This window comes from Aquarana catesbeiana, linkage group LG06, assembly GCF_042186555.1.
Source record: "Aquarana catesbeiana isolate 2022-GZ linkage group LG06, ASM4218655v1, whole genome shotgun sequence".
NCBI classification, from domain to species: Eukaryota; Metazoa; Chordata; class Amphibia; order Anura; family Ranidae; genus Aquarana; species Aquarana catesbeiana.
This window is the reverse complement of record NC_133329.1, coordinates 326,139,715-326,165,094: the sequence shown is the minus strand read 5'-3', so window position 1 is coordinate 326,165,094 and position 25,380 is coordinate 326,139,715. Positions and strand designations below refer to the sequence as shown.

Below are 25,380 nucleotides of genomic sequence, written 5' to 3'. Positions count from 1 at the left end.
ATATAGAGGACAGTAAGTATGTAATGTTGTGGGGAACTCCTTAAAGAACAACTTGTGTACAGTTGTCTTTGATGTAACCTTTAACACAAATCTGGGAATGTAGACCATGATTATTAAAGGAATGCTGTCTGTCACTTTAAACAAATTTATAGTGACAGTTAGCTTCAGCATTACTTGAAACTTGTTTAAAGCTGGCTAGCAGCTTGTAGCTTTATCAAAAACTTTACTAATGCCTTGTAAAAACCTATTGTACACACTGCTCTAAACAGTCTAAGGGGCCATTCACACTAGTAACTGCACAGGAATGATGTGCTGTTCCTGTGCGATTCACATGCAGTTCTTGTGCAGTGCGATTTCAGCCCCATTAATTTTGAAATGCACGGCAACTGCATTGCATAGTACTTTTGTACCATGCTACCTGTGTTAGGGGTGTTATTGACTTTGAATTGACCCCCGCAGCAGATCACAAAGGCAATGTGATTGGAATGCAATGTGGGAACTCGAACGAGAATGCGGGTCTCCGTCACTGCAGTCTAGGGTGAACGGGCCCTTAAGCTCATATGTACAAGACTTTATAGGCATAAGCATTTCACAAACAGTGAACGCTGTTATGTATATATAAATTTAGGCAAGGATCAGATTCACCATTAAGCATGCACCTATAGATAGGCAGCAGAGGCAAAGAGGTGGCTTTTACCTTTAAAATTATTAACCACAATTTTTCACCATCATCAGCAGTCCTCTCAGAAAGGGGACATTCTTATATTACAATCTTCTAAGCCAGGTTAGGACCAGGAAACTAAGGTAATGTCAAGTGTAAACATAAGTGATCCTGGCAGACTGGTGTTACTTGGGAGGGGGGCTGGGATAGTTTATGTTAAAAAGTGAACATGTAGTTTAACACACACGCACACATGTGAGAAGGGGCCTTTAATGTTTATAGGGTCTTTTTGCCTACAGTGGTTAACACATGGAAGATTTCATGCCCTTAGGAATGTAAACCTTGTCCTCCTGTCCTAGCTGTCAAAGTGGGAGTCCTACAAAGCTCACTTTCAGTATCAAAAATCCCAACTGAACAATGAATACAGGTTCTGTACTTTTATTATTGCATTTGGATGTTCATATACAACTTTGGGTTTTGCATTTTCTTTTTCCAGGCGTACATCTCATGTTTTATTGATATAACTCTACCCTGACTACTTGCAGTCTAACCTGCTTCAGTTGCTCAAAAAATTGCATCTTCTCTGTTCCACACGAAGAATTGTACTTTCAAAAATGGAAAGAGGGATTATTATCAACTATTACCATTCATATATTTAGCATCAGTCAATCATTTGACACAGAATATAAATTGGCAGACAGTAAAGAAAGTGCCTATCGTCTCAGCAAGGAACAGGAAAAGAACTAATAGTCTTTTGGGAAAAAGATAATGTTATGTATTTGCATGAGCCATTAGATGTGGTCCTGTATTTCAGAAACACCAAACTAAAGAGAAACACTGCATCCAATCCAAAATCATACTTGGATTGTTCTGTTTTCTTCTAATGGAAGCTACAATCTCAAATGCTTATAGTCAGCGCCACCTAAAATCAATAGTACGGTATCTCTATGCATCACCTGAGGCCAGTCACTTCACTGGGCATATGGAAGGGTTCACAACCACTTCAAAGAACAACTTGTACAGGTACAGTTGTCTTTAATGCAACCTTTAACACAAGTTTGGGAATGTAGACCATAAGTATTAGAGTGCTGTCTGTCATTTTAAGCAAGCTGATAGAAGGCTTTCAGTTAGCTTCAGCACTACTTGAAACTTGTTGAAAGCATGCTAGCAGCTTGTAGCTTCCCCTAAAAACCTTATTAATGGCTTGAAAATGGCTTGAAAAAACCCTATCGTACACACTGTTCTAATCAGTCTAAAGCTCGTATGTACAAGACTTTATTAGCATGAGCACTTCATAAACCGTGAGGGCAGCAGAGGCAAAGAGGTGGCTTTTCCCTTTACAATTATTATTGGCAACATTTTTTCCCCATCATCTGCAGGAATAGTCCTCTCAGAAAGGGGGACATACTCATATTACAATCTTCTAAGCCAGGTTAGGACCAGGAAACGAAGGTAATATCAAGTGTAACATGAGTGATCCTAGCAGACCGGTGTTATTTGGGAGGTGCACTAGTGAGGGGGGCTGGGACAGTTTGTTAAAATGTGAACATGTAGTTTAACACACACATGAGAAGGGGCCTTTAATATTTATAGGGTCTTTATGGGAAATTAGCTTTTTTGGGAAAAAGCTAATCATATGTATTTGCATGAGCCATTAGATATGATCCTAAAGTAAAGAGAAAAACTGCAACCAATCCAAAATCATACTGGATTGTTCTGTTTTCTTCTAATGGAAGCTAAAATCTCAAATGCTTAAAAGAGGAAGTAAACCTCTGGATATTTTTCTTTTTTTTCACCTGACCTGCAAAGTAAAAGCATATTGTGCTAGTATGCAGCGCATACTAGCACATTATGTGAAACTTACCTGCAAACTAAGCCTTCCAATGGTGCGTAACCCATCTCCCTTCCGGGTCCGCAGACTCCGGCTGTGTGACTGGCCAGAGCCGCGTGACATCACTCCCACACAGGAGCCACCAGTCCCAGCACCAGGCTTTGAAGGAAAGGCATAGGTGGCCGTTCCTGCAGAGAACATGTGCCGATGACATCATCGGCTGCATATACAGTAACTATCTCCTAAATGGTGCACATTTAGGAAATATTTACAGTACCTAAAGGTAAGCCTTATAATAGGCATGAAAAAATAGGAAAAACCTATAAGCCGGGCACCCTGGACAATAATCAATGTCAATAAGTGTGTTCAATAACTTTTTCAGAGCAGTTGGTAGTGAGACCAAAAGTCTAATAAAGTGTTAAAGAAATCAAATACATTTCATACCGCGCTCCAAGTACTCAAGTATACATACAAAAAAATGCAAAAACATCATAAGTGAAATTCATAAAAAACATATATATGCTAAAACACTAAAATTCATGTCCATATAATTTCCAATGAAATTTGAAATCAAATTAAGTGTCCGTGAACCACCACCATGAATCTTCTATCAATGTGAGTGCTGAGAATCCCTGCGATCTGGGTGAGAAAACGTCTTCCACCACCACCAGGCAAACAATCTACTCACCAGAGGGAGTTGACACCCATTACAGGTAGTCGATACCAATGGAAGTATGTCTTATGAAGGGAGACTGGTCCACAGCCCGATATGGTACAATGATCGATCAGAGAAGATTGGCACCCATTACAGGTGGTCAGATCAAGCGCAGATACCAATGGAAGTGTGCCTTCTAAAGGGAGACAGGCCCAATGGCACGATATACTCCAAAGCATGCTTTACTATGTTTTATGCCGGAAGCGTCTTATGGAATAAATTGATTTCTTAAACTACGCAATGCGGAGCCCATTCTTCTTGTTATCTTTTAAACATATGACCAATCGTTGGAGTATATCGGGCCGTGGACCAGTCTCCCTTTAGAAAGCACACTTCCATTGGTATCTGCACTTGATCTGACCATCTGTAGTCGGTGCCAATCTTCTCTGATCGATCATTGGAGCATATCGGGCTGTGGACCAGTCTCCCTTCATAAGACATACTTCCATTGGTATCTGTGCCTGGTTTGACTACCTATAATGGGTGTCAACTCCCTCTGACGAGTAGATTGTTTGCCTGGTGGTGGTGAAAGACGTTTTCTCACCCAGATCGCAGGGATGCTCATCACTCTTATTATAGACTTGCCTATAGGTACAACTAATCAAGCTTCGTTTTTAGGCAAGTTTAACATATTGTGCTAGTATGAGATGCATACTAGCACATTATGACATTACCTTACAGGATAAGTAGAAGAAAAAACAAAAGTCCAGCGGGTTTACAACCACTTTAAGATCACTAGGGAAGATGTTTAGCAAGAAACCCCCACCAGAATGCTCTGTTCCACCCAACTGCTTGGACCCTGAAAAGCCAAATGAAGGTGTGGCAAGTGTGCCACATCCTTCTTAAAGTGGTAGTAAAGTATTTTTTTTTTTTACTTGTACCTACAGGTAAAGCCTATAATCAGGCTTAGCTGTAGGTACAGTAAATATCTCCTAAACTTTCACTCTTTAGGAGATATTCACACTGCATGCAGTCAGTGATGTCACCGTAGCATGCGCTCTAAAGGGACGACATTCCAATGGCGTCCCTTCAGAGCTCCGTGCTGCGGCCATGATTCCTGCGCAAATCCATGGAAGTGACTATATCGCAGCTCGGCCAAGCAGATGGCCGAAGCACACAAACCCAGAAGGAAGACTGGGTGAAGATGGAAGCCCCTGTCAGTGGTAACAGCGTGCAGCTGGAGGGCTTCATTCTAAGCTAAGTATTGATAATGTGCTAGTATGTGATGCACATACTAGCACATTATGCCATTGTCCTGCAGGTTATTTTATTTTTCAAACCTGCAGTTTACTACTGCTTTAAGGGCCTATGGGGCACATAACACTGCAGGGAAATGTCACCAGATGCTGCTGGTGGTTCAAACCACTGGTATCCACCTGAAATACTGGCACAATGAGTGGAGTACATGTTTGGGTCACTGTATTTCATTACATTTTACAAACAGCTTTTATTTAATAGCCTTAAACAAGGGCAATAATGTGCAGCAATCAGTTTGATTTCAGCTTGTACTCAGACCAATAAATGTTGACTTCACTAATAGATGATTTAAATTAATCAAGACCTTGTTCCCTACTGCTGCTTGCAGGTTCCGTTTATCCCATTCCCTATTGTAAAGGCATTACTGTAAAGGCAGGTGGTTTTATATCGTAATGCATTCTATGCATTAAGATAAAAAGCCTTCTGTGTGCAGCAGCCCCCCTCAGCCCCCTTAACACTTACCTGAGATCTCTCTCTGTCCAACGATGTCCACGACAGGGACACGTGGTGAGGTCAGTGGCTGGTGAGGCACTGGCTAGTATCAGAGCCAGATACACACAGGTTACATACGCCGTGAAGATAAGAACAAGAGCAATAATTCTATTACTAGACCTCTGTAACGCTAAACATGTAACCTGGAAACATTTTTAAAGCGCTGCATACGAAGATTTTTAAGTACTGACGTCTGGCACCATTCCAATAGTAAAATAAAAAGTGACATGTTAGGTATCTATTTACTCGGTGTAACATCTTTCATAGTATACAAAAAAAACGGGCTAACTTCAGTGGGTTTTTTTTTTTAATTCAGGAAACTGTTTCTTTAAAAAAAAAAACATGTTTGACAAATTGCTGCGCAAATACCCTGTAACATAAAAAGTTGCAACAACCACCATTTTATTTCCTAGGGTGTCTGCTAAAACAATATATATTATATAATGTTTGGGGGTTCTGAGCAATTTTCTGGCAAAAAAAAAAGAGTTTTACATGTAGGAGAGAAGTGTCAGAATTGGCCTGGGTGGCAAGGGGTGATTAACATAAGTAATAAAAACTGTACTTGAGCAGGTGGCTTAAGGGACAAATTACTAAAGTTTGAAGTTATAACTTCCAACCAGTAATTTCACATAGATAAATAATAAATGATTATATTCTAACATACAGCATAAGAATATAGGATTTAGCTTGATTAAAACAGTACCTTTTTAGTAGCAGAAGAATCTCCCTTTTAACTGTGTGAGAAAAACATGGGATTATGAGTAAATCTTACACCCATAAACCCATGGTTTTTTTGCTAGTTAAGAGGGCCGGGCTGAAATGGAGTAGGTATCTTTTAGACACATGCCCCTTCTATGACACTGCAGTGATAGGACAGCCTCTACTGCAGCATTTTTATTGGACAGCTGGGGCCAATGGTACTTTACCATTGCTCCAAGGTGTCCATTGAGCTCAGTGCCTCTGACAAGAGGTGAGACACTGTGAGCTCATCCTTTCAGTCTGCTGCAGACAGTGTGTCTCAGCTTGTATTTAAACTGTCTGCGCTGTATGTAGCTTCTGACAAGCTGCACAAAGCCCAGTGTCTCTGGAACCATAGGAGCCCCAAAATTTTACTAGTGGTGGGGTCAAATTTAGCTAGCCAATCAGGGGAGAGAGGGGGCGGGGCCAGGTCTCCGTGTCTGAAAGGACACAGGGTGCTGTGACTCGGCTCGGGTGCTCAGGCTGCTCTGTGTGTTGACCCCTTTGTTCCCAAAAGCACCTCTATATACTTGCTGTTGATAAAGCCCAAATTATGGGAGTTCCTGTGGGGGAGGTAAAGTCAGAACACTCAGAGCTGCGGCTCGGTGTAAAATATCCGCTGATGTCCTGTATGAACTAAAAGCAGCCGCAGATACTCTACTATATACTCAGCTATGTGTGATCTTTTATGGTTATGAATAAACAAGCAGGGTTGATTTTTCATACATAATATTGACAGATCATGATCTTTTCTGGTTATGAATAAACAAGCAGGGTTGATTTTTCATTCATAATATTGACAGATCACTTATAGCTGCTTCTTAAACATAGCACAGCCCTGCTGCAATGCTGTGTGAACTTTCACTTTTATGAATTATATGTTCAGATGCCACGTACAACACAGCCTTGACAGAGCAGATTGCTAATTAAACCAAAAGATCACTCAGAATTGAGATGATGTGATCAAAAGGTTGGGCTGTGATTACGTAAAAGCAGCCCCTAATAGACACACAGCGCTGGTCTTCAGAATGGCCCCTGCTTCCAGTGACCAGATAGACAACAGGCAGATTTGCAATTGACCCAACGGCATTGCTGGATTTAGGGCGTGGGGCTGTCACCTGTTGGACCACGCTTCTTAGAAACTAAGGGACAGATTTAAAAAAAGTGCTACATGCATTTGGTCCCTTGAGGGTTAAATAACAAGAAACATTTTTAAAGTGGAATTTTACTCAAAAAGTGAAGTCCCACTGGTTCAACGCCCTCCCCCTAGACTGTAATTGATTTTTATTGGTACTCGCTCCCACCTCCACAATCCTCATCTAGAAGGACATTCCTTGCCCTCTCCTGGAACATATCCTAATGCCCCAGGTGGCTGCAGGACCATTCACAAAGCACCATACGAGCACTCGGATGCACAGTGGGGAGTGGGCTGTGGTTTCACAAGAAGCCACAGCTGGCTCCTGTACCAAAGATGGTGGCGCTGAGGTCCCTCAGTGGTAAGAACTGGCTGCAAGAAGACGGACCCAAGGTACTGGTAGTTAACTGATTTTCAAATGTCAGAAGCTACAGTATTTGTAAAAAAAATATATATATATGAAGTTCTTTAATAATAGTTGTTCTTTAAAACCAACCGTTCCATGAAATTCAATCACCCATGGGATCAACCAACCTTCCTTCACATGACACCTCAGCCCTGTGACTGGCTAAATAAACAGATTCCAATAAGAGCTGACCCATGCCACATCACACACCCATTCTGTTCTGCCCAGCTCACTCTGTCCACAGCCTCCTTACTAATAGGAAGGACATGGTTGGTGAAGGAGCTCAGAGGAAATAAGTGAAAAGCTCGTCTTATGCTTCTGTCCAGTAAGTTCACCAAATCACCTCCCCCTACAGAACATTAGCATCTGGAGCTGGCACTCTAAACTCAAGCCAGATTTTAAATTTCAGATAGAACATATCAGTATAAAGAAAGATTTCAGGTAAGTATGCTAAATCTTTTGAAAATGTATTTCAATATTAAATATATGAATGGGTACTTTTATATATTTGCCTGGAGTTGTTCAATAAAGACTAAGCTGTTTCACTAGAACAATTCCCATTCTAGTCCAATACTTTCTTTTACTTAGCAATAATAAACAGACCCGGGGGAAGCAAAGTACAGATGGGATGCAAATTCTGCTATTTCTTACTTGTGCTGCATCTTCTTCACATTTAAACAGCTGGACCATCTGTAACATTTTTAACCTTCGGACGTCCACCATATCTTCACACCTAGGAAAAGAATTTCATATTTTCATCTCAAATAATCACCAAATAACAAGACTTCCTGGTCTATGACCTATGCAGAAAAAAAATTAGGAAATCAATTTTTTTTCAGCTTCTATAGGTGGATTTTCAGAATGAGTGTAAGGGCTGGAGTCCACCGGATTTTGTTCATATCAGAATGGTTTTGCATCCCTATACAGGTCTATGGGAATGAAAAGCCTGCTTGAAACTGCTCAAAAGCAGGTTAGATGGAGGTCAAATGCATCTGTCTGTGAACTCTGAATGATTAAGAAGCATCTGAAAATTGACACGGGTCATGAAGATGCTTACATGGGGCAAATGACCGCTAGTTAAAAATTAGCCTTCTGATTACTGAACTGATATTACATAAAAATACTTTCTGTAAGGTGGCTAGTGTTCAACCAAAGTAAAAACACTGGACTTCAAGCCAGGCTCACACTGCTAAATGAATCATTTAATAAAATGTAAAAAAAAAGAAATGTTTATCCCTTTCATGCCTAAGCCTATTTCTGACATTTGGTGTTTACAAGTTAAAATTTGTATTTTTTGCTAGAAAATTACTTAGAACTCCCAAACATTATATATATTTTTAGCAGAGAATCTAGAGAATAAAATGGCGATTGTTGCAATATTTTATGTCAAACGGTATTTGGACACTTCATGAATTTTAAAAAAACAAAACAGTTAAGTTAGCCCAATTTTTTTGTATAATGTGAAAGATGATGTTACGCCGAGTAAATAGATATCAAACATGTCACGCTTTATAATTTGTGGAATGGCGACAAACTACGGTACCTAAAAATCTCCATATGCGACGCTTTAAATTTTTTTTTACGGTTAACAGGTTAGAGTTACAGAGGTCTAGTGCTAGAACTATTGCTCTTGCTCTGATGATCGCAGAGATACCTCACATGTGTGATTTCAACACCGTCTACATATACGGGCGCGACTTCTGTAAGCGTTTTCTTTGCTGCGCGAGCTCGCGGGGCGCTTTAAAACACTTTTTTTTCTTATTTATTTTATTTATTTTTATATTATTAAATTGTGTTTAAAAAAAATAAAAAATTTTGATCACTTTTATTGCTGTCACAAGGAATGTAAACATTCTTGTATTCTGCATTCACACCTATATAGGGAAAGAAAAGCAAGTCACAGGAAACAAAGGTCCATGTCCACCTGCCCCTAGGCTGCTCTAAAGAATACATAGTATGTTCTGGGTCTTATGTTCTGAACCTTACTACTGAGAGTATGACACCGTGACTTGAACAAAACTTCATTCATGTCTGAGCTAGTGGAGTATCACCACCCTACCGTTCAGATATTTAGTCACATCTAGGAAACTTTTCACAGAAATGCCAAATGGAAAAGCTTCACCTCTAACCAAAGCCTTGTCCTTTTTTTCTAATGTGCAGGAGGACACTCTGCCAAGACATACATAAAGAAAAACGCATAGGAACTAATGTTCCCATCAGAAAAATGATAAACAGTATGCAGAAGTACTCTATTGCTCGACTTGATGGACACGAATGCAACACGTGAACTGCTCTTTGTGTAGTGCCGCTTAGGATTAAAGTAATAGTATCTTCACATAAATATGCATGATGAACACTACAGTGACAGAGATAACTTACAAACCTACTTAGAATCTGTCTAGACTGTGGCAGCGCTAAGAGCTGGCAAGAAAATCAGCAGGTTTAATCTTGATAAATGTGCTGAAGGCTGAATCACTCTTGATCAAATCACAATGGATTTTGCACAGTATGAAGACGATGATAACAGGAATGGATTAATCTAGTCAGACCTTCACCTTGAAGGTTGGAAAAATTCTCTTCAAACTTTTCTAACAGATCTTTATTTTAAAGTGTCAATCAGATTTTAATATTTATTTGCTGCCTCACATGAAATATGCAGTCTGCATGAAATTAAAAAAATAGTCATAAGCTTTGCTTTATATGAAAAGTGCTCCTTGAACTGGACAAGAAATAATATGTGAAAAGATTACAGACATTCGAAGGTGAACACCATGTTTCTTAAAATGACTGAAAAAGAAGTTGAACATGAAACATGTGTACAAAATTGAAGGGTTTATGAAGGTTTAGCTTTTTTCTTTTAAATAACAAACTTGTTATACATACCTTATATGTTCCGTGGTTTTGCACAGAGCAGCCCCAATCCTCCTCTTTTGGATCTTGCCACCCAGCTAAGTGCCCCTATAGCAAGCTGCTTGAACTGGGGGCACATGTGCATGCTTGCTCCTGAGCCACCTCCGTGTGTCTATGAGAGCGTGCCACGTTCCTGTCTCCTGCTCCCTTTTAACTGTGTGTGATTGACAGCACAGGGAGCCAATGGCAAAGACCCAGGAGAGCTTCTGCTTTTGTGCACATCGCTGGAGCGGGTTCAGGCGAGTGTAAGGAGGAGGGAGAGGCCTGAGGGGGAGGCTGCACACTGAAGCTTTTTTACCTTCAAGCATAGAATGCATGAAGGTAAAAAACCTTCAGCCTTTAGAATCACTTTTAAGTAAACTTTTGACCAGGCTATGAACATTCAACTGTTTATATATTCTTAACAAACAATAAATGGGGTTCAATACAAGGCCTGACTGACCTCTGTAGCTGAAGGAACTGTGGAACAAGTTATCCTCAAAGTACCAGTATAGGCACTAAAGTCATTCCAGTTATTCTCTAAGCAATTCAGCTCCCCTTCTCCCTGTTCTAGTAGTGATGCAGAAGCCGTTTAATCTTTTTTTAATCTTTAAAGCTCACTCTACATGTTACAATCTGACTATACAATCTCCTTTAGCTCATCCAACTATGTAGTGCAAGGGCCAGCCTGACTGGACACAGATTGGTTCATTTAGGCAGGTACTTATACTACATAGTTTCGGTAAAAGATTGCAAAGTCAGACTGCACAGTCAGATTGTAATGGTTATGGTGAGCATACAGTAAAACACAGAACATGTGCTCTGGGTGGAGGATGCAGAATGTGCTGAGCTACTAAAGAGAAGGACTTCAGTATGTCCTCTGTAAAATGTGAGGATGAATTGTGCTACAGTACCTACAGCTAGAGGTCAGTGAGAAATAGTTTTAAAGCTCATTTAACTGATTGTTATGAATTTGTCTCACCTTTGGCAGTCTGTTGTGACTGCTTAGGAAATCTAAGCTGTAATTTTAAATACCAAAAGCAAGTGTATGAACTGTCACTCCTCCCTGCAGAATAGGCAATAGTTCACCCATATAAAACAATGTGTGAAGACTCTGACAAAGTCATCTCTTCATTTTTTTTTTTTTTTTTTTTTTGAGACCAATACAAGAGAGTTTCCTTCCTCTGTTATTTGTTTCATTTATTTTTCTTAATAAGCATTTCAGAAAAAGGAATAAGGCACAAGCTGCTGTGGTGAAAAGATGGATGAACAGCGAAGAACTCCACTGGGAAAATTTCACTACTAAAGCCGCTGAAATTCAAGTTGATCCTGCTTGGCACAGAACATTTCAATTTTGCTTGGACTAATCGATTTTAAAATGCATATAGTAACAATTAAACATTATATACAGGTGCATCTAAAAAGAATTAGGATATCATCAAAAAGTTCATTTATGTCAGTAATTCAATTAAAGTGAAACTCATACATTATATAGATTCACTACACACAGAGTGATGTATTTCAAGCATTTCTTTATTTTAATTATGATAAATATGGCTTACAGCTAGTGAAAACCCAAAATTCAGCATCTCATAAAATTAGAATATTGTGAAAAAGTTCAATATTGTAGATTCATGGTGTCACACTCTAATCAGCTAATTAACTCAAAACACCTGTAAAGGTTTCTTGAGCCTTTAAATTGGGATTTTGACAGACCACCCACTCAAAAATATGTAAAAGGTAATCTTTAATGATATAGAATAAAAAACATATAAAATCCACATTTGACAAAGATGCACAATGTATGTTACATGGAAAATCAAACAAGTACTATACACATAATTAGCATACAATGTAAATGCCCAGGGCATTTGGGCATTTACATTGTATGCTAATTATGTGTATAGCACTTGTTTGATTTTCCATGTAACATATGTTGTGCATCTTTGTCATATGTGGATTTTATATGTTTTTTATTCTATATCATTAAAGATTACCTTTTACATATTTTTGAGTGGGTGGTCTGTCAAAATCCCAATTGAGGGGGTTACCATTTTGTTTCTATTTGACAGGGATGGGACCACCATGCTCTATGTGATATGATGGGAGCCTCTCTTTTTTCTATTGAGCCTTTAAATGGTCTCTCAGTTTGGTTCAGTAGGTCAACCAATCATGGGAAAGACTGCTGACTTGACAGTTGTCCAGAAGACAATTATTGACAACCTACAGTAAGTCACAAAAGGTCATTGCTAAAGAAGCTGGCTGTTCACAGAGTGCTGTATCCAAGCATATTAATAGAAAGTTGAGTGGAAGGAAAAAGTGTGGTAGAAGAAGGTGCACAAGCAACAGGGATAACCGCAGCCTTGAGAGGATTGTGAAGCAAAGGCCATTCAAGAATTTGGGGGAGATTCATAAGGAGTGGACTACGGATGGTGTCAGTACTGCAAGAACATATAAAAAATAGAAGGAAACTGCTGCGCCCACGTGATGTATTGAGCAGCCAACACCACCAATTTGACAAATTGTGTAAATAAATATAAGAGACACCAAATAAAATGTTATACGCCCCATGGTTTAAACATCGAGTGGGACATTAATGCGTTCATAAATAAATCATAGATGTCCTGCCCACACCCCTCCATATCAAGTTCCCTATAGAGATGCTACTTGGGGGTAGGCCCAATACACTTTTCCATCATCACCCCCATTGTATTATTAGGATTACCCTTATGGTTTATCCATCATATCCAATTTAATAAATTTTCTGACATCATTCTGTTTAATTATTTCCGAGATCCTTATTCACTCGAGATGAATGCTTGAGATGTTTGATAGGAACAATTTATTGCCCTTATGCCTGAGCAATTTTTAGTCTAAACTAGCTTTCGGTATGACAAAGACTGGAGGCACTCCTATTCTGGGGGTGTCACCCGTCCTTAGTTGCTGTTTGTTTTTATTTCTACGTTTTATATTTTATATAGTTTATACATATTTTCTATATCTGCAAATATTTTTGTTTCCTGAATATTATTTGTGTCAAATAGTTGTAAACATAGGGGAACATGTGTGTCATGACAACCATAGCCCTATATTGAGCGATCAAATACGTCTTCAGTGATTTGATAGTCCGTACATCTATGCCATCTCTATGCCCCAATGATTGAACTCTCTCTATTAGTGCTCAGTTGCTTTGACAACTGAGTAATACTCCAATCATGTGATCTGGTTAAGTAGAGAGAGCAATATGAGTGGCCGGCCTGACGGAGGGCGTGCTCGCAGATGTTGTGTGCTGCATCGTAGTGGCCTGACGTGCTGGGAGTGGATGGATGTCGGAGTCGTGCCGCTGCGCTTGCGTGGCGCGGCACGTTGCCCATTGGACGGTTGGATCAGTTGGTCAATGAGAAGACGTGACCAGCTGGCCGTGTCATCACGTCTAAACGTGATGACGCACAAACAAGGAAGTATCTGTGGAATAGGAAGGTTTGGTGACGTTAGAATCCGCGTCATTACGTTCTGACGCTCTGGCGCACTAGCCACATGACCATGTCTTTTGGTTGTCATTGGCAGGATAGGATTACCAGGTTGAGGCTTGGTTTCTGGGATGGTTCCGCACTGCTGATAGGCCTTATTGATGGTCAGCTGACTAACGATACTATCACATGACATAGATAATCCCGGAAGTCACGCCGCACAGGTGTCCCCAATGGTATTTCTAGCAATTTTAAATAAAAAGCGCAGCAGATGAGAGGTTAGCCTTACCCCAGTCGAAGTCTTGGTAGACGAAACGCGTCGGGTGTGTGACGCTACCACAGCCATCTGATTACTGCGCTTAAACTCACCATTTGGTTCATATGAACTTTGTTTTTAAACCTGATTTTTTATTGGAAATTTGGAATCAATGCAATAAAACTTCCTGGTTACCCAGATTTTATGCTATGTGGAGCCTTTTTGTTTCCCTTTTCCTTTATCTCATCTGAATGAGATTGAGTGATCATCAGAAGAGGAACCCAAGGTGCTGCCCGTGATCGGGGATCCATCCAAGACCCTCTACTACAGACCAAGAGCAGCTTTAACCCTACCGTTAAAACGGTGCAAGCCTGTACGACTCACCACCAATGGCCTGTGAGTCTACCACGTCCGGTAAGGGCATTTTATACTATTTCCTGCCTTATTAAATGTTTGAAAAGTCTACTGGGGATATCCAATTCCACCTTAAGTTTGTTCTACACATGCCTATTTTTGGTGGAAGTTTGGGGATTTCTTTACTATATATATATACACAGTCTGTAATATTTACTATATAGTGGGTTATTGTAATATAATCTTCATATCACTAAATTTTTACATATGTGTTGATTGATATTAATTTTACTAGGTTTGCATGACCAGCAGGACCTAGTACAGATGTACACACGGATGTTTCACACAAAGGTTGTTACAACTGATATTCTATTTCACCAGATTTCTGTTTATATGGTGTTATTATATTTTATAATCATTCCTGCAGGACTAGCAGGACCGAGTATAGATGTATACAGGGGTGTTTTACACAAAGGTTCACATTGATGTCCACATTAATGTCCATTAGTACAATTTAGTGCTGCAAGAACAACCACAGACGTATCCAGGACATGGGCTACAACTGTCGCATTCCTTGTGTCAAGCCACTCCTGAACCACGTCAGAAGCATCTTATCTGGGCTAAGGAGAAAAAGGACTGGACTGTTGCTCAGTGGTTCAAAGTCCTCTTTTCGGATGAAAGAAAATTTTGCATGCTGCTTTCATTTTCCAGCAGGGCTTGGCACCTGCCCACACTGCCAAAAGTACCAATACCTGGTTTAATGATCATGGTATCATTGTGCTTGATTGGCCAGCAAACTCACCTGACCTAAACACCATAGAGAATGTGTGGGGTATTGTCAAGAGGAAGATGAGAGACACCGGACCCAACAATGCAGACAAGCTGAAGGCCACTATCAAAGCCACCTGGGCTTCCATAACACCCCAGCAGTACCACAGGCTGATCACCTCCATGCCACGCCGCACTGATGCAGTAATTCATATACATATATATATATATATATATATATATATATATATATTTTTTTTTTTGTATGAGTTTCACTTTTTGAATTTAATTACTGAATTAAATGAACTTTTTAATGATATTCTCATTTTTTTGAGATGCACCTGTACTGCCCTGAATGTTAAACATTGGCTGCATTTCATGTGATAATGGTCATCTCACCTCTGCTTCCTCATCTGCATGTCCTCCATTACTCCCTGAATATGATCTACATTTTCCTTGTTTTCACCGGAGACATCCTTCCCATAGGCCCAAGAAGCTTGGTTTGAAATTTGATCAAGCAGACTCTGACCTTTCTCGCGTAAGCCCTGAAGACCAGTGTCTAATAAAAAATAAAAAATAAATCTGAATCTTTTTCAGGATGGGCTAAAACCAATTTTCAAATACGATACATTTCAATACAAAAGACAGTCTACATGGTTCTGGTCAGCTGGTAGTTCTCAATGTGAGGCTCCAGATCCAAGTAAAGAAAAGCTGCTTCCAAACTTGCAATGAGAACTACTGATATGTTGGGAATTTATTAAGCGGAATTAAACCTTCCTTTCCTTTACAGCAAAGGAAGCTGCCATCTTAGCCTCTGTTCGATCTGCAGTTGCCATGGTGTGGATCAGTTATGACACCAACCATTTATTGGCTTGACAGTTCAACTGAGAGTCCAAGCGACTGTGACAGTTATTATTCATGCCACAACCGAAATATTAATTGTTTTGTTAAACTGTTAAATTTACCCCGTAGGGTCCAAACGCGCTTACTACTTTAGGTGTTTGACTTGACATAATCAGGGCCATATGCAGCTAGCTACAAACATGGCAAATATTATATATTAAGAGTCTTTCAAGGAAGTGGTGATGTTTTGCTTCTGCTGGCGTCACCTGCCTAAGAAGTGGAGAAAGGGCCCTTTCACAGCAACTGTGAGGTTATGAGAGATCATTTTGCCAATACATAGGGATATTTAATAAACCAAAGAACAAATTAATCATTTTAAGACTCTCCAGAATTGAATAAGTAATTTTCAGTGGTGCTTGGCTTGAAACCCTGGCCAGATTCCCTTAAGCCTGAACTAATTTGCCGAGATTTTACCAGTTTTGAAAAGCCCTACAAGAAAAAGACCTTGCGTCACCAACCTGCAACAAGCGTGTGGTAACAACCATTTCAGGGAAGTCAGAACTTCCCATTTTCATTTTACTATGGTTCAGCAACTCAGAAAGTACTGAAGAAGCTGGGTCAGCACGAATGCCATGCAACTAACAATTTTTAAAAGACATTTTTTTCATTACATGTTTTCTCTAAGAAATAAACCCCATTCATTTTTTTTAATGGTTTCCTTTAATCTATACTTGCATTGTAATGAACAAACATAAGAATGTGTCTGCTCCTTACCAACACTTTTCAGCTTCTCCTCAAGCAGTTTTAATGTTTGTTGAATTGCTGCTCCATCTGTAGGGGCCACATCAACACACAGCATCCCCAGCAGGCCATCTAATTGCTGCGACAACTGACAAAAACAATATTTAGGAATCAGACTTCAGCAGTGCTCAGAATGGTGAAGCAAGCTGTTACTAGTCTTGGCGACAAAAGGCTTTTCTAACAAAAATATTACAGCTTTATGAGTGTTAAGAATCAGGGGTATTGTACATCTAAAACAAACAGCAGTCTAGTTTTGTGAAGAATATTTATTTCACCACTGGATTAAATATAACATGTGCAAGCAGGCTGCCCATTAAGCATCACTTGGCCTGACATTAACAGGTAGACCAGAGGTTGTTTCTCGTAAAGAAAAATAGGATTTTTGTATTTACCATAAAATCCTTTTGATGGAGTCCACTGATGGAGACATAAAATCTTTATTTTTTTTGGACACTGGCAAACCAAAAACTGTTGGCTAGCCCCTACAGAGCAGCACTGAGAACATGATCATAAACAAAGAGGGATGAGACCCATGTCCCCTGATGGACTTCAAGAAATAGATTTTATGGTGAGTGAAAAAATCCTATTTTTATTCTCATTCATTGAGGTGCACAGAAAAACCTTTAAAGGATAAGATCACCTTTTTAAAAAGAAATAATAAATGCACATCTTTTTGCAGATAAAGAAATATGCATTTATTGTTTTTTATTACTTGAAGCATGTAAAGCATTGCACCTGCGATCAGCAGGTCGTGGGTGCCATGCAGGACTCCTTCAGACTTGTCTGTGTATCTGTCTGCTTGTACCTCCTACAGAGAGGTAGATACACACTGCCAGGAAGAGAGAATGAACTACCAAAGCGCTAAACAGCATCATAGTAGTTCATTGAAACTACAAACCGACAGCTGTAAATGCTGTCGGTACTTGCAGTTTCCCTTTCACAGAGCACTGTGGATGAATGATATGGCCCAGGCGGGTGGAGACCCGCATGGCCACCTTATTTTCAAATAGTGACAGAGGGCATGGTGATGTTCCAAAAGGTGAACTTACCCTTTAACCTTTGGGATGTCAGAGGCGTGGGCAATGCAGCAAACAAACAGTCCAAGAAAAACAACAGAGAACTAGGGACTGCCTGCAAATCACAGGAGTAGCCGAAGGGACATTATGCCCAAAGCTGGCATAAGATGAAAACATCCACCTGGTAGAACTTAAAAAACATGTGGATACTAGACCAGCCTAGAACATGTGGGAAATAGTTGCTTTATGCCGAAAAGCCCAAAAAGCACTCACAGATCTAATAGGTGGGCCGATGCCCAAGCTTATGAAACCATAAGCTTGGGCATCAGCCCACCTGAGCTACCTAAAGTTAGTGGAAACAGAAGGTGTTGCACCCTTACCGGATCCATCCACAGTGACAGAAAGGGAATTTATTTTCCTGAAAAAAGCAGTGGCTAAAAAGACAGGCAACCACAGCCTGAACAGCATTCAGACAATGGCAGGAGCTTCCCTTTTGGTGAACTGAAGCCAGAGGGAAGAGAAAGAATGAGGTCCTGGTTATAGTGGTGATAGCAACAAATTACTTTATTAGTAAGAGTATACAGAGGAATGCCTCTAATGGGCTCAAACAGTGATTTCTGAAGAGCACAAAGAATTAGATTCAGATTCACAGGGGAATAGACAGGGGTAGCTACCTGGGGAATGCCCTGTAAATAGGTCTTTATCAAACAAGAGAGGCTAATGGTCTCAAACAAAATAGAAAGGGTGGAAACCTGATCCTTGAAAGTGCAGAGAACAAAATGCTGGCCCACACTCAGCTGCAAAAAGGGGAGGATTCTGCCCACAAAGAAACTCCTGGGGTGGAAGATCCAACTCCTATTAAATAACGTATGCCTTCCATGTCTGATGACAGACCTTATGAGAAGCAGACTTTTTAGATTTAGCATCTTGGAAATCACAGACTGAAAGATGCTCCCCTGTCCCTCAGCATCAATAGCCATGCAGTTAAAGCCAGTGACTTGAAGCAAGATAGCAAAATGGTCCTTGGGACACAAGACCTTCACGATCCAGCAGAGCTCACAAAGAGTCTGCCAGGAGCCTAATCAAGTTGGCATACCACACCTGCCTGCGAAGAAGACAAGCAAGAAGTTTTAGAGGAGGAAAGGCATAGATGCCACACTGACAAATGTGGAGGCCCACAGCCAGCGTCCCCCTCCTGTGACACAGGTCCTGGAACACCCTAGTGTAGGGACTAGTAACCCCAGTCCAGATGCTGCAGAAGCCTGATTGCCAATCATCTGCGACTGTACTGGGCCACCTCTGTCCAATTTAACTCCTGCTGTGGGTGAGACTTCTGGTTTCCCCCTGAAGATTAAAGGATAAGTTTCTTTGGAAACATGTTACATGTTCCACCCGATTTTAGGGTGGAACATGTAACATGTTCCCAGTTCTGCAGCCGCCGCCCACACTGCCCTCCCTCCCTCCATTACAGCAGTACAGGGAGAAGTTCCCTGTACCAGCTGTCACCATTTGAAAATAGTGCGGCCATGCGGGGCTCCCCCAACATGGGCGTGGCATTCATACACAGAGTCCTGTGTGTAAATGCATTACAAACCCCGGCATCCTTAGCGGCTGTCAGCTTGTAATTCTTAATGAACTACCATGGGGCTGTGGAGCGCTGTGGTAGTTCAATGAGTCTTTCTGTCTGCGAGTATCGGTTTACCCGTACGGGATGTATGGGCAAGCAGATACACTGACAGTGTGCAGGAGACCTGCATGGCATCAGCGATTTGCTGATCGCTGGTGCAATACTTTACAGGCTCCTGCTACAAAAAATAATAAATGCATTTATTATTTTTTTGTAGAAAGATCCTTTAATGTCCGCCAGTGCCGTGGTGTTGTCTGAATCTAAAACGGATGACATCCTGTAAGATTATCCATTTCTGCAAAGACAGCCAAATGGTCCAAAGCTCCAGGATGTGGATCAGGAGACAAGACTCCCTCGATGTCCAAGTCCCCTGCAGCAACAAGGTCCGTCATACGGGTACTTTCAAAAGATGGGAAGGAAGGATTTCCCTTACTCCAGAGCCAGATTGCATACCACCAGGTCCCTGGTGATAGATGACTCAGTCTGTCCAGAGAGTGGATCAACACATCTCATGATGACAGAAAGTTGTGTTGTAGAAATCTGGAGTAAAACTGAGCCAAAAGAACTGTCTCAAAAGAGGCTTTTACTTTTTAATTAGTTTGTTGTTTGTGTGATATCACAAGACACATTTATTATTTATCTATTCAATATTGGTTTATGCACTTGTTTTAGGTTTATTTTCTATAGTTTGTGTTCTAGACCCTCTGGTGGGCGTTTATTGGTCATTGTGTGTACCAGGCATTACAAACTAGAGATTTATACTTTAAGTACATTGACAACTATACCTCTTGAGCAACACCATGAAATTCTAGTGCCGTCTGTAAAAGGTTTTGCCGAAATTCTAGCTGGCTGGCCTGCCTGTAACTGACATCACTGAGTCGCTGCTGTAAACCCTTCAACTCCACCAGATCCTCTTCATCCCCAGCATTCAGGAGCGCTGCAATCTGCTGGTTCAGTTCCACATACACAGCAAACCATTCCTAGAAAGCAGCAGATGAACAATGATAGAAAAATAAGCACAAACATACTACTCAAATGGCATCAGTTAATTCAACAGATAAAACAAAGGCCATGGACAGGCTATATTGCAACAATGTTTGTGGAAGAAGACAGATCTTGATGAGTCTATGACAACTTAATGTAGTTTTAAAGTCAGAACATTTTTTACCTTAATGCACTCCCTGCTGCAGCCATGCTGCCCTCTTTCTTCTTCTAACAGATGACACAGGTAGCAATAGGCTCCTACTGTTATCTGTCAAATTTTGTGAGGAGAGAGCGGGATAATGGCCAAGCCGCGCACCCCCTCAGCACATGGCTTGCTGAGTGGGGAACTGGAAGCAGAGGAGCAGATAGCAAAAGAGGATGTAAAGAGACCGCTCTATGCAATACCATTGCACAGAGCAGTTATGTATAACGTTTTTTATTTTAAGAAAAAAAAAATAATAACGTGCCTTTAGAATCACTTTAATGTATTTTAAATAAAGTTGGTATCTTTAATATATACCTGGACACAGCTCTTAAAGGACACATATGCAGCAATTTTAGCTGTTTAATATTTCACCTAAACGCATACTGCCAGCTGCCATTCCAGAAGAGGGCAGCAGACTGCAGTTAGGGCAGAGAGCAGTTAAGTAAAAGTCAAAAATCAAATTTACTAATTTAGTTTTTGTTAACGTGCATGTTCTCCTTATTAGTATCTTTCATATATCACATAATATAACTTTCTTATATAAATGACAAAATAACATTTTTGTCCTCACAGTAAAATCCTTTATCTTGTAAGTGTCTAACGTTTTGGATTATACTGCTACTTACAGAAAGATTGGACACAAAGGCCCCTTTCACATGAGGTGGATCCGTCCAAGCGAAATCCGCCTGCTCAGCGGGGTACCTCTCCACTGATCCCTGCTGAGCTGGCAGATGACAGGTCTGTGTCCTCCCCGCTATGCAGAGCGGACACGGGCACAGCCGCTCTTCTCTATGGGGCGGTCAGATGGAAACGGACTGCATGTGTTTTCAGTGTATTTTGTCAGATCGGATGCCTGGCAGGTGTCAGCAGAAACATTTCCGCTGACATCTGCCATAACGGGTGGTTCAATTGGGTTCGCATGAAAAACTGACTAGCAGACCTAGTCGGTCCGCTGGTGTGAAAGGGGCCTAACAAACAAAATGATAAACCCATAGACCAGCCCAAGATAACCTCTCCTACTATCAGCATATACCCCAGTTTTGTAGCAAAGCAGTACTGAGTATGATCATAAAACACAGAAGGATGGGACCTGTGCCCCTCAATGGACTCCAAGGAAAAAACTTTATAGTAAGTTCAAATATTCTATTTACTTTTTCATTTATGGAGATACACAGGAAGTCTTTAACCTTCAGGATGGAAACCAACATCCATCAGCAATGATCATTTTAAATGTGATACCAATGCACATAAAAAGTGGACAAGTAGCCCCTTGTGCAGAGGATATTCATCTGTGTGCACTGTTGTGTTTTAAAAGTTAGGTTCGCCTTTGGGAACATGTTACATGTTCCAGCTTCTGCAGCCTCTCCCCCGGCTCACCACCTAAATATTACAGAAGGTGGGGGGTCTTCGCCCTACACCTGCTGTCACAATTCAAAAACAGCGCAACCATTCAGGACTCTGCCCACATGGCTGTGTTGTTCATTCAGTTTCCTGTGAATGAATAGCTTACAACTACCGTCAGCCACTGTGACCGATGGCTTGTAGTTCTGAATGGGTTGTGAGGTGGCTGATGAGTGCTCTCATAGTTCATTCACAAGCCCTGCAGATTGTAAACTGTCAGCCCGTATCGGAGGTACGGGCTGAAAACTACAGTGCTCGTCTGCAGAAGCCTGATATTGCACCCCTGATCACGGATGCAATGCTTTCCAGGCTCCTGTAGGAACAAATATTAAATGCACATTTTTTTTCCTGCAAAAACATGTGCATTTATTATTTTTTCTTAAAAGGTGAATTATCCTTTAAAATACAGGTGTGCTGGGGTGCATTGGCAGGGTGGGTTTGGGTTTTAAAATGAAATGACACCACAATGCAGTGCACAATGTGCATTACCGTGTGCTGCATTTTATTACACATTACTGCAACACACAGATGTAATACCAGTCTTAGAAGAAAAAGCTCAGCATGACAGTCAGGCAATCAGCATTCTTAAGAGATCAGCAAATGGCAATGTCTATATTTCTCTGGCACATAGTTTCTTTCACCTTCATAATCCAGCACAGCCAAAATATGACACAGACCCTCAAGTGTTCTGGAGGAGTCTGTGCAGTATAATGTTACAATGTGTGAGAGGAATTAAAGCTTCTACTGTGAGTATGTGTTCTGGAATACTTCTACTGCATTACAAACTGGTAAGCCAAAGCGTTCCCTGGTTACTGACTAAATATCCTGGGATGAAAAAGATGAGATTCAGCATTGAATGAGAAACTAAATAGTTTTTCATACTGTACACGAGCAGATATGTCATATAGAAACAATGACACACAGCCACCTACACTGTGCTGACTCTCAATCTCCTCGTGCTTCTGTTGTAAGGCTTGAGATGCTCTTATGGAATCTCCAATACCCCACTGGGTTCTCAGCTGTTCTGACCCAGGTCCTTCCAGCCAGTTTACAACCTGTATAAAGAAGAATTAATAAAATTGAGACAAAAACTGTAAAAAAAAAAAAAAAAGTATAAACATTTGCAGAACATTTCACGTTTTCCACAGACAATGAACAACATCCAAGTATCTGGTCACATCCACCAGCACATTTTTATGTGGACAGGGACTTTGAGAGTTCTGGATGATTATATACACCTCATTCCAAATATATTAAATATTTCAAAACATGCAGAACCATATTTATCTCCTAAATGTACTTTCACTTGAATCCAGGTTTCTGACAAACATCTGTATCCTATGGATGCCGTATACAGTATCTTACAAAAGTGAGTACACCCCTCACATTTTTGTAAATATTTTATTATATCTTTTCATGTGACAACACTGAAGAAATTACACTTTGCTACAATGTGAAGTAGTGAGTGTACAGCTTGTATGACAGTGTAAATTTGCTGTCCCCTCAAAATAACACACAGCCATTAATGTCTAAACCACTGACCAGGGTTCTATTATTTTTGGCTTAGGATCTGGGCCCCCGGATCTGGGGACCCCCTTGTTAAAGGGTGGCTTTCAGATTCTGATGAGTCCCCCAAACGAGCAAGGGTCCTGAAGAGCCTGGTATGGATTGGGGGGACCTCATGCCATTTTTTGGCTTTTTGCCATGAGGCTCCCCAAAACCCATACCAGGCCCAAATGGCTTTGTATGAATTACGTATTCAGGGATTCAGTGGGGAATCCCTCAGCGACAGAAAGGATGAGTCGTGGTTGTTAAGGACAAAGTGGGCGGAAGTTAAAAAAAAAAAAAAGATGGAAAAAATGGATGAAAAACTGATGTAGACTGAATATGTTTTGTCTTTGAAAAAATGTGACTAAATAGATGGCGCCCACGTGAAAGGGGTCTAAAGTGTTTCTAGCCCCCAAGTTCTTATTGTCATGATGAGACCAGGCATAGGGGAAAAGGTGGAGATGGGGGTGTTCATTCACTGTCAGTGTCCCAAAGTGTACAGGGTAGGGTAGGGCAGGGTAGGTACGTTATTAAAAAAAAACAGTGTATACCTTTTGTAAGGCAAAAGTGCTTATGTGTCTTTTACTTTCAGCTCACTTTCCGCTCCCATGCAGTGCTAATTTAAGCATTAATGGTGATTTAGCTAGGTATTTTTCTTTTGCGAATACATATTCAGCAAGGAGAACTAACATGGACTAAAGTCCATTCTATGTTGAAGAAGAGATATCTGCTGCTGCTAGCAAGGTCATGTGGCTGACTTGGCACTGGTAGACTCACGTTTCTCTGCTGTACTTCTGACGCATGTAGACTTGGATTAAGACTTCCAGGATAAGCAGACCTGTCAGTACAACCTAACCAAGTGACATGTCTTATAACTAAAGAAGATATATCCCAGAGTGCAGATTACCCCTTAATAAAATTACATCTCTTAATAGAACAACTGAAAGAAAACCAGTCAAACAGACAGTGCTATGTACAAGAATTTACCCTCCTTGGACTTTTTTTTTTTTTTTTTTACACATTTTAAAGTAGTGTTTCTCAACTTTTTTTTTCAGTCAAGGCACCCTTCAAAATTATGCACAAATCTAGTGGCACCCCCATTCTAAAACGTAAAAAAACAAAACTAATAGTTTAACATAACGCAGCAACATCCACACACAGAGGACACCCAAAGTTGGAGGTGATTTATTCTTCCAAAGCAAATACACCATTGCACTGGTACTGACTGGTTTTCCAGTTTTTCTCTTCTCCCTCAATTTATCTCCCTCACTCAGCTAATGTGACCCCAGTGCTGATAGAGGGGGCAGGGGAGGGGCAAACAAGGATGCTGTGCAGGTGCCCACTGTCCTCCTTATCAACTGATGACATCATTGGTTGTTAGGACACCGGTGGCTGGAAGGTTGGAATGGTGCACAATGAAAACCTGTGGCATTGTGTAACTAAAAGGCAAACTTCATCCACCTGCTGGCTTGTACAATTTTTGGCCAATTTTTAGGCATTTTGTCAAGGCACCCCTGAAGAAACCTGAAAGGTCACCCTGGTTGAAAAAATAGGATTTTTTTAAAACAGCTTACCTGTAAAATCCTTTTCTTTCTATGGACATCACGGGACACAGAGCCTCAGTAATTACTGATGGGTTATATAGGTATCACTAGGTGATTGGACACTGGTCACACCCTAATCAGGAAGTTCAACCCCCTATATAATCCCTCCCCTTGCAGGGATACCTCAGTTTTGTAGCCAAGCAATATAAGTGTATTAGAAGAGGGGCGGGACCTCTGTGTCCCATGATGTCCATCGAAAGAAAAGGATTTTACAGGTAAGCCGTTTTAAAAAATCCTATTTTCTTTCTCGAACATCACGGGACACAGAGCCTCAGTAATTACTGATGGGATGTCCCAGAGCAATGCTATATGAGGGGAGGGGAACCACAACCAAGTAGGGTGCAATCAGACCTGAGGACCTTGTACCGCTGCCTGCAGC

At 40.7% G+C, this 25,380-nt stretch overlaps 1 protein-coding gene across 3 annotated transcripts in view; it reads right to left on the bottom strand.

Annotated features, from left to right (window-relative positions):
- The window catches only part of SESTD1 (SEC14 and spectrin domain containing 1), a 233,618-nt gene that overhangs the window by 12,654 nt on the left and 195,584 nt on the right, over positions 1 to 25,380 (bottom strand). For all 3 annotated transcript variants that reach the window (XM_073633758.1, XM_073633760.1, XM_073633759.1), the window contains exons 10-14: positions 22,782 to 22,904; positions 20,045 to 20,239; positions 16,590 to 16,704; positions 15,372 to 15,531; positions 7,887 to 7,968 (exon numbers count right to left, since the gene is read on the bottom strand). In XM_073633758.1, the coding sequence (XP_073489859.1) occupies positions 7,887 to 7,968; positions 15,372 to 15,531; positions 16,590 to 16,704; positions 20,045 to 20,239; positions 22,782 to 22,904 (675 nt within the window). The remainder of the gene's footprint in view (positions 1 to 7,886; positions 7,969 to 15,371; positions 15,532 to 16,589; positions 16,705 to 20,044; positions 20,240 to 22,781; positions 22,905 to 25,380) is intronic.